The sequence below is a fragment of the Palaemon carinicauda genome, chromosome 27 (genome assembly GCF_036898095.1).
Source record: "Palaemon carinicauda isolate YSFRI2023 chromosome 27, ASM3689809v2, whole genome shotgun sequence".
Classification (NCBI taxonomy): Eukaryota; Metazoa; Arthropoda; class Malacostraca; order Decapoda; family Palaemonidae; genus Palaemon; species Palaemon carinicauda.
In genome coordinates, this window is record NC_090751.1 from 67,435,327 (window position 1) to 67,452,517 (window position 17,191).

Below are 17,191 nucleotides of genomic sequence, written 5' to 3' on the forward strand. Positions count from 1 at the left end.
TTCGAGAGCTAGAGGAACAGCCAGAGGTTCTTCTAGATGCCCTTCAAGAGGAAGGGGATACAGGGGAAGACGCGGTCAAGGAGGCAAGGCCTCAGGTCCACAACAGCAGAAGTAAGATACTTCCAGTAGGAGGGAGACTACAGCTATTTAGGGATCGCTGGACCTTCGATCCCTGGGCCAACAGCCTAATTAAAAATGGACTAGGTTGAAGCTGGAGCAGTCCTCCACCTCAATTTCCTCAATTCTTCCAACACTCATCCCCCGTTCTGGAAGAATATGTCCGAGAACTCTTAAACAAAAGAGTAATCTGGAAATTTAAGTCCATAAAATTCCTAAGAAGGCTGTTTTGTGTTCCAAAGAAGGACTCAGAAAAACTCAGAGTCATTCTAGACTTGTCACCACTCAACAAGTTCATAGTGAACTACAAGTTCAGAATGCTCACGCTTCAGCACATAAGGACCATACTGCCCAGAAGGGCATATACTGTCTCTATAGACTTGTCTGACGCTTATTGGCACGTTCCAATTAATCGTCAACTCTCCTCCTACCTAGGCTACAAGTTACATAGAAAACTTTACGCCTTCAGAGCCATGCCTTTCGGGCTAAACATAGCCCCAAGGATTTTCACGAAGCTCGCGAACGCAGCCGTCCATCAATTACGCCTAAAGGGGGTCCAAGTAGTAGCCTACTTTGACGACTGGCTGGTGTGGGCAGCATCCAGGACAGAATGCATGCAAGCTTCTAAGATAGTGATCCAGTTCCTGGAACATCTGGGATTCGAGATCAACATCAAAAAGTCTTGTCTTTCTCCAGCTCAAAAATTTCAGTGGTTGGGAATCCACTGGAATTTGGAGTCACATTGGCTTTCCATTCCTAGTAAGAAGAGGAAAGAAATAGCAGGATCTGTCAAGAGACTATTGAAATCCAAACGGATATCAAGACGCGAACAGGAGAGAGTTCTGGGCTCTCTACAGTTTGCTTCAATAACAGATCCAGTGCTAAGAGCACAGCTTAAGGATGCAACAGGAGTCTGGAGAAAATACGCATCAAACGCGCGAAGAGATCTAATAAGACCACTACCGACTCGACTGCGAACGCTTCTCAAGCCGTGGTCCAATGCCAAGCAATTGAAGAAATCAATACTTCTTCAACCTCCTCCCCCGTCAGTAACTATCCACACAGATGCTTCAAAGGAAGGCTGGGGAGGCCACTCTCATCAGATGAGAGTCCAAGGAGCTTGGTCCAATCAAGTCATTTCACATCAACTTTCCAGAAGCCATGGCAGTACTTCTGACACTGAAGAAAGTTTCTCCTCGCCACTCAACCCACATAAGACTGGTTCTAGGTAGTGAGATGCCTGAATCGACAGGGTCGAGGTCACCTCAAATCAACCAAGTGATGTTGGCCATATTCCGTTTGGCGGAAAGGAAGAAATGGCACCTGTCAGCAGTTCACATTCAAGGGTTCCGCAATGTGACAGCGGACGCTCTATCCAGGTTTACGCCTATAGAGTCAGAATGGTCCCTTGACGCAGGATCGTTCTCCTTCATCTCGAGTCAAGTCCCAGAGCTGCAGATAGACCTCTTTGCGACGAAAGAGAACAAGAAAATAGATCGTTACGTGTCCCCTTACGAGGATCCGTTAGCGGAGGCAGTGGACGCTATGTCCCTGGACTGGAACAGATGGTCCAGTATCTAGGCCTATCTGTTCCCTCCGCACAACCTCCTTTTGAAGGTCCTCGATAAGCTGAGATCCTTCAAAGGGAAAGCAGCAATAGTGGCCCACAAGTAGCCAAATAGCATGTGGTTCCCTCTGGCATTGGAACTACGACTAAAATTCGTACCGCTACCGGATCCATCCCTGTCTCAGCAAGTACAGAAGTCGACTGTCTTCGCTCCATCACAGAAAACACGGAACCTACATCTCATGATTTTCTCTCCTTAACGATGAGAAAAAGATTCGGTGTTAAAAAGTCAGTTTAGACTTTTGGAGGAAACCAGATGACATTATGAGGCCTCAGGGAAGAAATAGCTATCCTTTGTCAAGGCGAAGAAACCAAAAGAAATCCCGACAGATTCCTATTTATCATTCTTCATTCACCTTCATGTGCAAGGTTTAGCAGCCAACACAATTCTATTGTTCAAGCCTGCCTTGACAAGTCAGATACCATATGCCTTACAGGTCGACCTTTCTAACGACGTTTTTAATGAACTAGCCCTTCAGCGCTTCCAAAGACCCTTTGCATGGTCATTAGATATGATTCCTCATTGTGTATAAATAATGAACAATGAGGAATGTGCTTAGAAGGTTTTGAATTTAAGTCATATTTCTGTTTGTACTCGCTTTGGGGGCCAGAGTTAGTGAAATAGTGGCTCTCTCTAGAGAGGAAGGTCACGTCCAGTTCTTGGAGGGAGAACTGAATCTATTTCCAGACCCAACGTTTCTTACCAGGAACAAGCTACCCACCAACAGGTGGGGTCCCTAGAGAATCTGCCCTCTGAAGGAAGATGCATCTCTATGTCCAGTGGAGTGCCTAAAGGTCTATCTTCATAGAACTTCAGACTTTATGGGAGGACACCTGTTCAGAAGAGAAACCCTGGGTTCAAAGTTATCTATAACTAAGGGAGAAATTCACCCGTGTTATTCGCAGAACGGATCCAGACAGTACACCCGTTAGTTATGATCCGAGGAAAGTTGCCTCTTCCATAAAATTTCTTTAATTATATAGACTCTGAACATCCTTGTTTGCACACCGGCTGGTAGTCATCCAAGGCGTTCTTTATGCACTATGCGAAGCAAGTGGAACAACTTATGAGAACTGTGGCAGCAGCAGGTAGAATTCTTTAACCTTCTGTTTTAAGTCTGCGAGGAACAGAGTAATTAATTTTGGACGATTAATTAAGAGGGTGCGTGTGTAGTCACTGTATGTTACTACACGCTGAGCGATAGGCCACAAAAGTGTCCTTACGAACTGTTCCATTGACGTCGGTAATCTATAGCATAATACGGACACTTGTGCCAAGCGTTTTTTACGCCAGTGTATATAAACAGTATACAGACTATATCATTATTATTAATAATTCAATTGAAGTGGCAAATCTGTTTCCTAGTAGATGAAACAATATTTTCTGTTGACTGTTTTTCTTTATGCTTTAACGCATATCATCCACATTTTATAAATTTTATAAATGTTGATCTGATGTGTACGTTTATTAAATTTTAATAAATGAAATATACTGAGCATTAAGATTAAAATATGGCTGTTTTATCATGGTAGGTCTTTCGAGACTGTTCCCTGATTCAAGCAAAAGTCCACTCACTCTAACCCTTCCTTGGAAGGGTTGACGTGGTACCCTAACGGGTTGGTGGCAAAGAGGCAAAATTTGTTTCTATGCGGATACAACCATTATCCAATAGTTTATAAGAGTAGTCACATTGGAGAAGGTGTCACAAATTCATTCTGACATTGGTGACTCTTATACAAACTTTGCTTTATATTGTATTGGGCGAGACCACTATACAAGCTTGTCATTTTGTCATCCATAAATTTTTATGCACTCCTCGAGACTTTTTCCAGAGTCTAGTACGACACTTCCCTGTAGGGGGCAGGAAGCACTAACATAGTTCATGCTTAGATGAAATGATGTATGACGGTAACATCATAGGTCTCTAGGTCTAGACGGACCAGGAAAATACTTTCTTGAGAGTACGGCACTGATTGAGAATCCACAGATACAGTAATGCTCTGGTAAACTTCTATCAGGACGACATGGCCTGAGCCCAAAAAACGGATTTTGAGCGAAGAGAAAAATCTATTTTTGGGTGAGGTAGCCATGTCGTCCTGATGGACCCGCCCTTCCTTTTATTGTAAAAGGGCCTGTTGATCCCTCCCTATAGTACAGTATCTGTAACACCTCGTATATCGCTACAAGGAATAAAGAGGGCGCTACCGCCTTCATCAGATACACACTGGAAACGGAATAGGAGAGATGCCTTATGAGCGGCTCTCTTTTCATTCTCGTTTCAGATTCTTGTCACTATACCCCCTCGAAGCGTTAATACTGTTCGGGGCGAAGATAGCTATGTGACGTGTCAAGAATACGTCCTCTGATATTATGCGATATCCCTGTGAGATTATTTAGGGATATTCGCTCCAGGAGGTAGAATTCTGGATACCTTGAGGTAAAATTCTCTGGGAATATCACTGTAGTTAAATATACCCTAGAAAGCTACCTAATAGGAACTTCCATCAGGACGACATGGCTACCTCACCCAAAAATAGATTTTTCGCTTCGCTCAAAATCTGTTTATTCCGTATTGGTTTAGGTTACAAAGACTCCCCAACTCTTTAGCTTTTCAGACTGCAAGCCTTGTAAGGAACTCAACATACTTTGAGTTGCACCCAAAATCTCCTCAACCTAATGGCTTTCGAGTAAAACAATTGTTAAAGTCTTGATAAAATTACTTCCATTTAAGATACCATCAACCCCTCCGTGGAAATTACCAGTGATATCTTTCTGTAAATATTTTATTGGTGTTAAAAAAACATGACTGAATTAAAAGCTAGGTCTCTTTTTATGGAACATGTTGAAGAACATAGGGAATCAACTTTTATATATACTGATGGCTCCAAATCTGATGCTGGCGTTGGATTTGGAGTATATAGTAGTTCTTTTAACCGTAGAGGTGCACTCCCTCCAATATCTTCTATATTTACTGCTGAATTATATTTGATACTAACCGTTATTGAGAAAATAGCGTTAAAAGAGGAGGGCAATTTTACCATTTATACTGATTCAAGAAGTGTTCTTCTAGTAACCCTTTAATTTTAAAGATTTTAGAGTGGCTATTAATTATTGGCCTAAAAGGTATACCAGTTCGATTTTGCTGGGTTCCGACACACGTAGGTGTGTCTGGAAATGAAGAGACAGATTCACTGGCAAAGAGTGCTGCCGCCGAGTTGCTACCAAGGTCTCCCATTCTTTTTTGTGATGATTTTTTACCTGCAATTCGGAATTCTATAACAATGGGCAACAGCATTAGGATAGTTAAGCGAAAATAAGATGAGAGAAATTGCGATTGGTATATCCCCTTGGAGGTATAATGGGATGCCACGAAAATGGGAGACTACTCTTTGTCTCCGCGTTGGCCACACCCCTATAACACACGAGTTTCTTCTGGCTGGGCAACACCAACTATATTGCGACGATTGTTTGATACCCTTGACAGTGAGGCATTTGTTGACTGAATGCCCCACATATAGCACTGAAAGAAATAGATATCTGTTTGAGGCTCGTGGTGAAGATGGCAGGTACATCCTTGCCAAGATCTTTGGACATGATATGTCGTACAATGCCAGTGACATTTTTAAATTCATATCAGAAGCAGGTCTTCTTAATGCTATTTAACTTGTATATTATATTAACTTTTAGTGTAATTTTTAGATTTATATCAGAAGCAGGTCTTCTTATTGCTATTCAACTTTTATAACATATTTACTTCTCTGGTTTTAATTAAATATTCTTTTAATCTTTATTTATGATAAACGATATCGGCGTCAATGACCTTCGATGTCAGGATGCTGGAGAACTTCAAATCAATCAATCAATCAATGCTTATCCATTGCTAGTTTCTAAGTTATATTCTCACATTGAGAACGAAGAGTGAGAAATAAAGGCGGTGGGTCTCATCGATCATAGGTTAATACTCTAGATTCCAAATCAGCTGTCAGTTTAACATTCTGTGTAACTTCTTGCTTGACATGGCGTCTTGAGGATCAGTTAAACGCTCATGCTCCGGTCCATTGAATTATTCCGCCAATTGATTATTTCTCACATCTGATGAATTCCTGACATACGTAAAACTAAACGTTTCATACAAGTTAAATGTTCAGATGTTTGGAGATGTTCATAAAGTTCCGGGATAGAAATGTCGTCTGGTCTGGCGATTGAGGAGAGCACGTAATTTTGCAGCGAAGCTTAAAGCTATCTTGAAATGGCTTGCCACTTTCACGGTCGGAGTGCGTCTCTCGCCCACAGAAATATTCGTCTCGATGAAGTGACTGCAATTTGCTAGTATCTCTCGTGGGAGGTTAAGTTTATGACACCAGATACTACGAAGAAAGGACGACTTCTAAGGGCTCGGCTCATATTCTATCTTTTGATTTTCTCTCTCTCTCTCTCTCTCTCTCTCTCTCTCTCTCTCTCTCTCTCTCTCTCTCTCTCTCTCTCTCTCGAATAATATATATATATATATATGTATATATATATGTATATATATACATGTATATATATATATATATATATATATATATATATATATATATATATATATATATATATGTATATATACACACACACATACATATATATATATATATATATATATATATATATATATATATATATATATATATATATATATATATATATATTTCTCGTGGGAGGTTAAGTTTATGACACCAGATACTACGAAGAAAGGACGACTTCTAAGGGCTCGGCTCATATTCTATCTTTTGATTTTCTCTCTCTCTCTCTCTCTCTCTCTCTCTCTCTCTCTCTCTCTCTCTCTCTCTCTCTCTCTCTATCGAATAATATATATATATATATATATATATATATATATATATATATATATATATATATATGTATATATATATATATATGTATATATATATACATGTGTATATATATATATATATATATATATATATATATATATATATATATATATATATATATATATATATATATATATATATATGTATATATACACACACACATACATATACACATATTCATACATAGCCTATATATGTATGTGTATATATATATATATATATATATATATATATATATATATATATATATATATATATATATATATATATAAAATAAGCCCTAAGTATTCTTTAGTAACGAAATCGCTCAGACATGAAATCTCAGATCCTCTCTTTACAGCTAAGTGGCCTGAAAGTCTAATGTTTTCCCTAATCTTTTTTGGCCAGTCAGAATTATTTGTCACTAATAGAAGTTTCCTTATAGGCCTGAGATTCCGTGGCAGAGAAATTTCTATATTAAAGAGTATTTGTGTCTTATTTGAAAGGAAAAATCGCGAGTGTTAGTGAGAAAATTATCACATAAATATGATTTATATATATATATATATATATATATATATATATATATATATATATATATATATATATATATATATATATATAAATATATATAAATATATATATATATATATATATATATATATATATATATATATATATATATATATATATATTTATATATATATATATATATATATATATATGTATATATATATATGTGTGTGTGTGTGTGTTTGTGTGTGTGTTTTGTACTAGCCTCCTAGCTAGTACAGTGGTAACGTGTTCGCCTAGCATTCGCATGGCAGCAGAACGATCCCAGCCCGGGACTGTGAGTTTAAGCTGTTTTACTGGGAAGGCTATTGCTTTGGTTGGGCTTGTCTGGCTGATGTTCTGGCGAGTCTCTTTTCTGATGAAACCAGACACCTTTATTATGCACAAATAAACGAAGTTTACTGGTGATTAGGTACTGTAATGTTGAACATTTCGTATTTGGTTTCAAAACTTCCGAGAAAAGTTTCTGGTAGAGGAAATTCTAGCCAAATTGAAAATGAATTGACATACACATGATGTCGACTTTAGTTTTTCTTTATTAAATGAACTACCTCTTATGGTGGTTCACAAATAACCTTTACTGAACATTCAGCATTATAATGGTTTATTCCTGGGTATATAATAGTTTTTCAGGTGAATATTCTGTTTATTCATATAATTCATTACTGCTTTTGTATAAGTTTTTGGCCCTTGAAGTTTATTGCCCCCTCCCATATAACTTGGAAGATGTAGGGTAAACTTATATGTTGGAAAACCCTCAATAATGAAAGGAAAATTTTTTAAAGTGTCACCTTATTACAGACTCTCGCGTCCCCTTATTCCCCTCACAAGAAAAAACAAAAGTATATTACATTGTTACGATAGATTGCATTCTCCCTCTCTCTCCTCGAGCTGAGTTTATTGCAGCAAGGACAGAAGGTTTAGTCAGTATAGTATTATAAAGATTATCACAAAGTAAATAAGGGTGAATTCAACTAAAACCTGGTATATATTGTCGTGTGATATAAATGGCATTCGGCATATGAATATAGAATATCTCAGAATGCTGCATCAATTTAAAGATGTTAGATTTATTATTATTACACAATATTTTGAGTTTTCTTTAATAAAAGAATCAATCATTATTTTATCAGCCGAGGTATTTTTGCTTTGCATTTTTACGTAAAAGTGAGAACTTACTTTAATTGTATTTGCTTTCTTGTCAGTTTATGGTATCTAATCCATGTGCAGATATTTTCCTTCTTGAGACTTACGTTCAATTACCAAGATTACCTTTTTTTTTGCGCACATTTACTCTGCTGTATCCATGGAAAAATTACCTCAACTAGGACATTCACTATCGTTGATAGTGTTTCAGTGTCCCTGATTTATTGAACAGATTTTTTTATTTGAATAATAATAATAATATCATGAGGTCCTTCACATCGCTAGTTATAGTAATACCGCCGAGCTAATTAAGTCGTACCTGCATCACGAGCAATAATGTTCGATGAAACCATTTATTTCTTCGTTATAACAGATGTCGAATATGAAAAATAATTTCACTGATGCAAGGTGTAAGTAAGAGAGAATAATTTTATTCTTGGAACTTAGGTTTTTTTTTTCTTTAGCTTTGAGAGGCATTGAAATAGGATTTGGTAATTTCCGTGAAGATGGTTCTGAAGAGGCTGGTATTGAAGATCTAGCGTCTTTTCTCGATAGTAGAAATCTTTATAATTCAAAGCATTTACGATTAGAATGTGAACTGCAATTTCCCCCCGACAAGTTTTGATCTTTCGTCGACCGTCGTAGATCACCCCATATCTTGAATGCAGAAACCCCCATCTTTGTAAAAACTGAGTTTTGTATCCGAATAACTGAGAGGTGGGTGAGTTTTTATCCTTCCTTTTACGTGGGAAAAACTTTGCTTAGTCGCGTACGAAATAAACAGCGGGAGAAGTGGTGTTATCTCGATGACTTTTCTTAGATTTGACGTTAGATTTACGTTACTGCCTTCCGTTTTGCTTTCAGCTTCCTCCCAATTCTGTTTGAGTCACATCTTTGAGTTTATAAGTGTCGCCTTTGAAGTGTTGGAAGGTAGAAACTGTGTCGTCCATACTTTGTCGGATTTTATATAGGCTTTTAGATAAAGATTTGTTTATTACCTCTTTTCCTACTCTTCTTTTTACTTATTTTATATTTTATATCTATTCGCGCTTGAATCGTAATTTAACCTTTATTTTCCCACGACCACACAAATTTACATAACAGAATCCTAATTACAGTTTGTTTCTAGTTTCCTTTCAATGTTTTACGTTTAACATCCTTTATAGCGTCAGTTAGAATCATACTGAAATGAAGTTATTCATGGAAATAATATCAATATTCCACTCGTATATATATATATATATATATATATATATATATATATATATATATATATATATATATATATATATATATATATATATATATATATATATATATAAGAGCCTTTAGACTTCATACTTCATGGGCATTCATTCATTCATGGGCTGTGTTGAATATCCCATGGCCGAATACGGTAATCATAAACTAAAAGTAAGGGTCATCAGTTCCACAGTGATACTTTAAAAAGTGGAATTATTAATGATTTCATTTACTCATCTTGAAAGTGACCTGATATTAATTTTTATTTAATTCTATAGGCATATTATTGGTGGTTTATTTTATGGGCTATTTATCTGTACGTTTATTTTTCTATTGGCATTTCTTGTGAAAAGTTGAGCTCATTCTTTTTGGGGGGGTTGTTTCATTGGATGATGTTCTTATGTCTTTATTATTTTATTTATTTTCCCCTCAAATTTCAGCTGAATAGTTTTTAATTCAGAAATATTTTCTTTGACAGTTATTTCAGTCGCAATAAATTACAAAATCCTGTTTAGAAAAGATTGAGAAGTATTTATTTTTATTTATTCTACTTATAATCATTACAAACAATATTTGATGCAATGTCAGTGATCGACATTTGGATCAAGAATGATGTTTTAAATGATTTATCACATTTTCAGGTTGTATATTTTAAATATTCGTATAGAATAAACCTGCAGCGACTTGCCATTTTTGTGTCAATGTACCCGTTACTATTCATAAAGTGAGTGTGGTCACCACAATTATTATTGTTATTACTAGGAGCTACAGCCCAAGTTGGAAAAGATGCTGGAGGCTATAAGCCCAAGGGCTTCAAGAGGGTAAATAGCCAATGAAAATCGAGAATAAATAAACTACAAGAGAAGTATTGCACAATAGTAATGAAAGATTTTAAGAACAGCAATATCATCAAAATAGATCTTTCATACATAAACTACAGAAACTTAGAAGATAAGAGGAAGAGAAATAAGATAGAACAGTTTGCCCGAGTGTACCCTCAAGTAAGAGAACTCTACCCCAAGACAGTGGAAGACCATGGTACAGTGGCTGTGGCACTACCCAAAAAAATATATAACTGTGGTTTGAGTATGGATTGTCCTCCTAGAAGAGCTGCTTGCCATTGCTAAAGAGTCGCTTCTACCCTTACCAAGAGGAAAGTAGTCCCTGAACAATTAAAGCATAGTAGTTAACCTCTTGAGCGTAGAATTGTTTGGTAATGTGAGTGTTTTCATGTGTATGTTGACAGAAGAATGTGGAAAGAATAGGCCAAACTAATTGATGTACGTGTAGATAAAGAAACAATAAGCCGTAACCAGAGAGAGGGATCCATTGTAGTACTGTTTGGCCAGTTAAAGGACCCAATAAGGCAATAACTCTAGCGGCAGTATCTCGATGGGTGAATGATGCCCTGGCCAACCTACTACTTCAAATCCTGAAAATATCTTATGTTATGGACCAAAACTTCAATATTAGAGCTTATAACATCATCCTCGTATAGAGCGTCACGTTTCTGAATTTCTTATTTTAAAAAATCCAAGAAGAGCTGAAAGATAAATAAGAGAGTTGGGATTTTTGTCACTAGACTTGGAAAATTGTATTATTATTGCTATCATTATTGTCACTGCCATACTGTGATTGGTCTATAAAAAAGAGATAGTGCTTGAGGTGGTCGGTTGGTTGATGAGTATAAACAAGAAAAATCATTTGGTTACCATCAAAGAGGGATTTTGGTAACACGTTTGTGGTATCATATATATATACACACGCACACACATATATATATATATATATATATATATATATATATATATAGAGAGAGAGAGAGAGAGAGAGAGAGAGAGAGAGAGAGAGAGAGAGAGAGAGAGAGAGAGGGGGGGAATGTTACTAATATGAATCTCTCTCTCTCTCTCTCTCTCTCTCTCTCTCTCTCTCTCTCTCTCTCTCTCTCTCTCTCTCTCTCTCGAGTAATGAAGGCTGAAAAGAATTTTTTGCATATGTAAACAGAAGAAAACCAATAAAAAACAACAGTAGTCCATTAAGAGACTCTGAGGGTATTCTTATAACAAATGATTTTGGAAAGCTGAACTGGTGAATGCTTATTTCACAACTGTATTCACTAGGCAAAAATCAATGACCCTCCCCGAACCAGCTATCAAATTTGAAGGGCCACAACCATTAAATAGAATCACCTTTACAATGGGATGATGGCAACAAGAAATTGAAAGAACTCAGTAAGTCTAAGGCACCAGGTCCAGGTGATATTCATCCAAGAGAGATTATAGAATTAGAAGGCGAGATAACCCCACACTTACAAAATGTCCCGGAAGACAGCCAACGAAAAGAAGGCACTACAAGGATGGAAACTAGATAATATTCCTCCAATCTACAAGACGGGGCCAAAAGAAGAACCTGATTACTACACACTTATGTATTTAACTTCAGTGCCCTGCAAAATATTTTAACCAATCATAATAGATTCAATAGTAGAACGTATAGAGAAAAACAATTTCCTGATTGACAGCCAACATGGTTTTAGACAAAAGAGATCATGTGTGACAAATCTGTTGGACTCTTTCCACATGTTTAACATTTATGACAAAAGCAGGGCAATAAACATCATATACCCAGACTTTCAAAAGGCTTTTGATAAAGTTCCTCATAAAATATTAATGGTCTGAATTAGAGCACTAGGCATCATTAACGAACCAGCTGAATAGATCGAAGAGTAACTAATAAACAGAAAACAGAGAGTTGTAGTCAATGGAGAAGCTTCAGAATGGGCTGCTGTTACAAGGGGAGTACCCCAAGGATCCGTCCTTGGCCCATTGCTATTTCTGATCTACATCAACTACGTAGATTTAGGATTAACTAGTAGAATAGCTCAATTGGTCGATGATACTAAACTAAGCTTAAATGCTGTAAACTCAGAAAATGTAGAACTCTTAAGAGAGGATCTAATGAACCCAGGAGAATGTCCAGAATACGGCAAATTTCTTTCAACTCTGGGAAATGTAAAGTTTTGCACATAGGTTGTAGTAACCCACCATCAGATCATTCATTGCTGGGTAATGAAATAGTGTGTGGACCAGGAGGAAGATCTCTCTATTATTATAATCAAGGATTTAAGTTCACCAAACAAGGTTCTTATTCAGAAGGATATAGATAGACTAGAAGCAGTACAAGCTAAGGCCGCCAAGCTAGTTTCAACCCTAAGTCAATTTAAATATAGACTGAGGATGGAACGTTTGAACTCATCTGCTCTACTAACTCGACAACTAAAGGGACAGTTAATAGAGGCATTGAAAATTCTGTAAGGAATGGAAAATTTAGATTACAACAATCTTTTAACTCTTAGCACAAATCAATCCAGAGGTAACGGATACAAACTGGAATTTAAAAGATGTAGCACCACTCAATGTGGATATTTCTTTGCTTACAAAATAGCAAATACTTGGAATAGGCTTTCAGCGGATGTAGTAAACAATAACACGGTAAACAAGTTCACGAATAAGTTGGACAAGATCATATGAACTCTAAATGCTTAAACTAAATCGCTCTACCAAAGAGCAAATGAAGTCTCTGCGGCTGGACTAAAACGTCTTTAAGACATGCAAAATCTTTGTAACTCTATCGCTTAATTTTAGTTCGGTGGCTGCCCATGCAAATGCTGTATTTATAGAAAGCTACAAAACTACGCTGGATAAGTTAAAATTCGCCCATTAAGTGAAACTATCCCACTATCTGTAATGAAAGTAATGACCAGAGAGAATTGTAGTGTTATTGAATCCTACTGTACATTAATTGCATATTTATACGATAATCTTATCAAATTATATTTGAACTGATGAGGTGATTAAGCTTACTTTTTTATTAAATATTTCCATAAATCTTTTATATAAGAATTATGTTTTATGTAAATATTTTTCATCCAGATTTCAAATCGATATCAATTACTGGTGGACTTGAAAAAGTGTATTTATTGCTTGAATTTCATCATTCGAATAATTTTTTTTTTCCATTTATAATACTAGAGACCTTTTTAAGTTTATATAAAAAATAGATTTCTCAATAGCCTGTACTTTTGTGGAGTTTTTTTTATATCTGGCGTGTATGTGTAATTTCAGGGGCGTAAAGTGTGAAAGTATTTAAATATTTTCAAGTGGAAAATTATGGATGTATAGGGTTTTTAATAAACAGATCATAATGTAAAACATTGATTTTGTATCAACTTATTTGAGATTAAATTCGTTCTTTTCTTGAAATTTTGATATTATATTGTTATTGTTATCATTATTATTATTGTTATTTATTATTATTATTGTTAGCTACCCTACAACCCTCCAACGGAAAAATAGCCCAGTGAAGAAGAGAAATAAGGAAATAAATAAACTGCTAGAGAAGTAATGAACAATTCAAATCAAATATTTTAAGAACAGCAAGAGCATTGAAATAGGCCTTTCATATATAAATTATAAAAAAGATACTTGCGGCAGCCTGTTAGGCATAAAAACAACCGCTGCAAGTTTGAACTCTTGAAATTTAATCTTATAACCGGATAGTATTAAAAATGGAGAATATTATTCAATTTTATTACCATAGGATTCAGATGCAGCATTCAAAATGGTTTTGCGTATATTTTTGTCTAAAAATAAATTTGCTTCTAGATGAATATATTACAAAATTTTAGTAGTCGTAGAAATCTTTTATTTATTACATTTTTTTTTGTTATTCTTAGCACCTTTTACCATTTATTCCCTTACGTTGGTACCTCTGAAATCAGCATACAGCAGAACTTAAATTTTTAGTTGTTTTTATTTGAATAATTTTTAAAGTATCAGTTATTTTATCGTAAATAACTTTTATTCCCAGTGATTTTTGGATCAGCTCTGAGAGAGTCAAGTTCTACTTATCAATCTCCGTTTTTCAAATTGCTTGCCAATATATCGAAGTCGAGTTTTAGCGCGCGGGGTCATGAGATTTCCATTTCGTCAATAAAGTTTTTGTTTTGTATATTCCTAAATTGTTATGGGTCACCTGGAGTTTATTTCTTCACCACAGTTTAGTTTTATTCAAGTAATTTGCTGTCATTGTAGCTAAATGTATGTATAAAATAATTACTCTTGTGTTTTGCATTAATCTTACTATGATTGTAAACCAACTTGTTTGCAGCGTTTAGTTTTTACCCTTTTAAGCCTTATTATATATATATATATATATATATATATATATATATATATATATATATATATATATTTTATATTTGCTCTATTATCTTGTCATGTATCATAGACTAATTGAGTGATCGTAAAGGATAAGGTGTATAGCCTACTTCGTCAGTAGGAATCCTTTTTGGCGGAAAAGTTTAATGTCAAAGTTCAACTACGCATAAATCAGATATTTGATCAAACCGTTGATTAATATTCAGAGGAAATAATTTATAGTACAAAATATCGTTGTTTTTATTCTATGCGCTATATGATAGAGCAGCTTCAGAAGTCCACGAGGAAGACAGATAACCAAAGTTACTGCTGAGGTTGAGGCATTATAATTTTTGGAATGATTGTTGAAGCATTTAAAAAGGAAAGCCTCTGTACTTGACCCTTAATCTCCAGTATGAGAAATATGTGGTTCGATTATCTACAAGTTCTTCTTTTACTGAGGCATTGATAGTTTGGAAACGTAAGGCGTTACTGTGTAAAATATGCGATCGTGGTAAAGGCTGCAAAACAAAACTTCATAGGGTTTTGTACTGGATAGAATAAATAAAAAAGAAGTAGTACCGTGTGGGTCCGCTGATAACAGTTGAGACTGTGTGTGTGTATTGTTTTATGGATCTTGAAGGAAAACAATGTTAGGTTCATTGTAAAGATTTACATTGGTTAAAGTTTGCATAATTTTTAATCTTGAACTAGACACCAGCCATGTTAACATGAAGACGAAGTAAATGAAGTACTAGATAACTCATTATTGCATAATTTAAATAATTTCTGACTCCTATTACCCATGTAACCCAAATCAGGAATCGGTATTAGAATATAGATACGCAAAGCAAAAAATTAAAACGAATATTTAAGCAGACTAAGGGAGAGGGAGCCATCACTGACCTGCACTCTTGCTTCACTGAGATTTGTTCTTTTGGCGAGCTCTTCCCTGACGAAAGCGTCGGGGTAATGGGTTCTCTCGAATACCTTCTCCAATGCGGTCAGCTGAACAGACGTAAACGTGGTGCGATTTCTCCTGGGTTTCTTTTTCCGCCCGTCGACGTCTTCATCTGAAACATACGGACATTTGAATTAGTGAAGAAGAGTAATGAAAATAAAATTTCTCTGTTATTGTTCCAAAGCAAAATACAAACTATCCGCCTTTATTATAGGAGACACCGCTGTGGAAGCATCTTCTATATTAAGATTCTGGATTTAGGTTTATAGAGTTAGTGCACATATGAATTACTTTTAGAATTTGTTATTGTGCAACTGGAGATTATACATAAAATTACTAAGGCATAACCATTTTCGTAAAGATAGGGAGAACAGTCAAGGTTTCTTGATTATAGTTTTATTCTCGTATAAGTATTCACTTAATTTGCAAATATGTTATCATTTCATGGGTGTTTTAATTAGAATAATTTTTACCGAGCTGAAACAGTTTTCCGTATTGCATATGCCATTAGTGAATTAACTATCGGACAATTTAATATTGTACTACCCACAATATTTCATTTACATGGTATAGCGCAGTGGGCATAGGAGTGAATAAAATTGTGTGTCATGTTAATGCATGGAAATCTATATATAAAAGGTATTGTCTGTGTGTGTGTTCCTTATAGAAAGAGAGATCAGAGAATGTACATGAAAACTAAAAGTGGATTCCCATGTGAAATTATCCGAGGAAGATGATGCAAGAGGTCCCGAATCTGTAAATGCCCCTATGGAAGCTTTGGTGTCAGAACCCACTCCCCTTCCACCCTCTTTCATGAAATCGGACTTGCCGGCACCCTAGATATTTTCAGCTGTTTAAAACTAATTATATATATGCAGTATATATATATATATATATATATATATATATATATATATATATATATATATATATATATACTGTATATATATATATACACACTATATATATATATATATATATATATATATATATATATATCTATATATATATATATATATATATATATATATATATATATATATATATACTGTATATATATATATAGATATATATATATCTATATATATATATATATATATATATATATATCTATATATATATATATATACTGTATATATATATATATATACTATATATATATATATATATATATATATATATATATATATATATATATATATATTATATATATATATATATATATATATATATATATATATATAAATTTTAAAGATAAATTTGTGTGTATGTGTTCCCAAAGAGAGGTTAGGGAGTTTACATGAACGCTAAATGGGTATTCCTATGAAATAGTTTCCGTGGAAGATAATGTAAGTGACTTCCTAAGGGAGTTACAGGGGACGAAACCCCCACCCCTTAAAACTTCAGATATATCCAATTCTACATAAAAACTAAATGTGGATTCTTATATAAAGATTATCCGAGGAAGTCAAT

At 35.0% G+C, this 17,191-nt stretch overlaps 1 protein-coding gene across 4 annotated transcripts in view; it reads right to left on the minus strand.

Moving 5' to 3' along the window:
- The window catches only part of LOC137620748 (retinal homeobox protein Rx2-like), a 213,480-nt gene that overhangs the window by 108,379 nt on the left and 87,910 nt on the right, over positions 1-17,191 (minus strand). For all 4 annotated transcript variants that reach the window (XM_068351129.1, XM_068351131.1, XM_068351130.1 and 1 more), the window contains one exon: positions 15,664-15,830. In XM_068351129.1, coding sequence (XP_068207230.1) covers positions 15,664-15,830 — 167 coding nt within the window. The remainder of the gene's footprint in view (positions 1-15,663; positions 15,831-17,191) is intronic.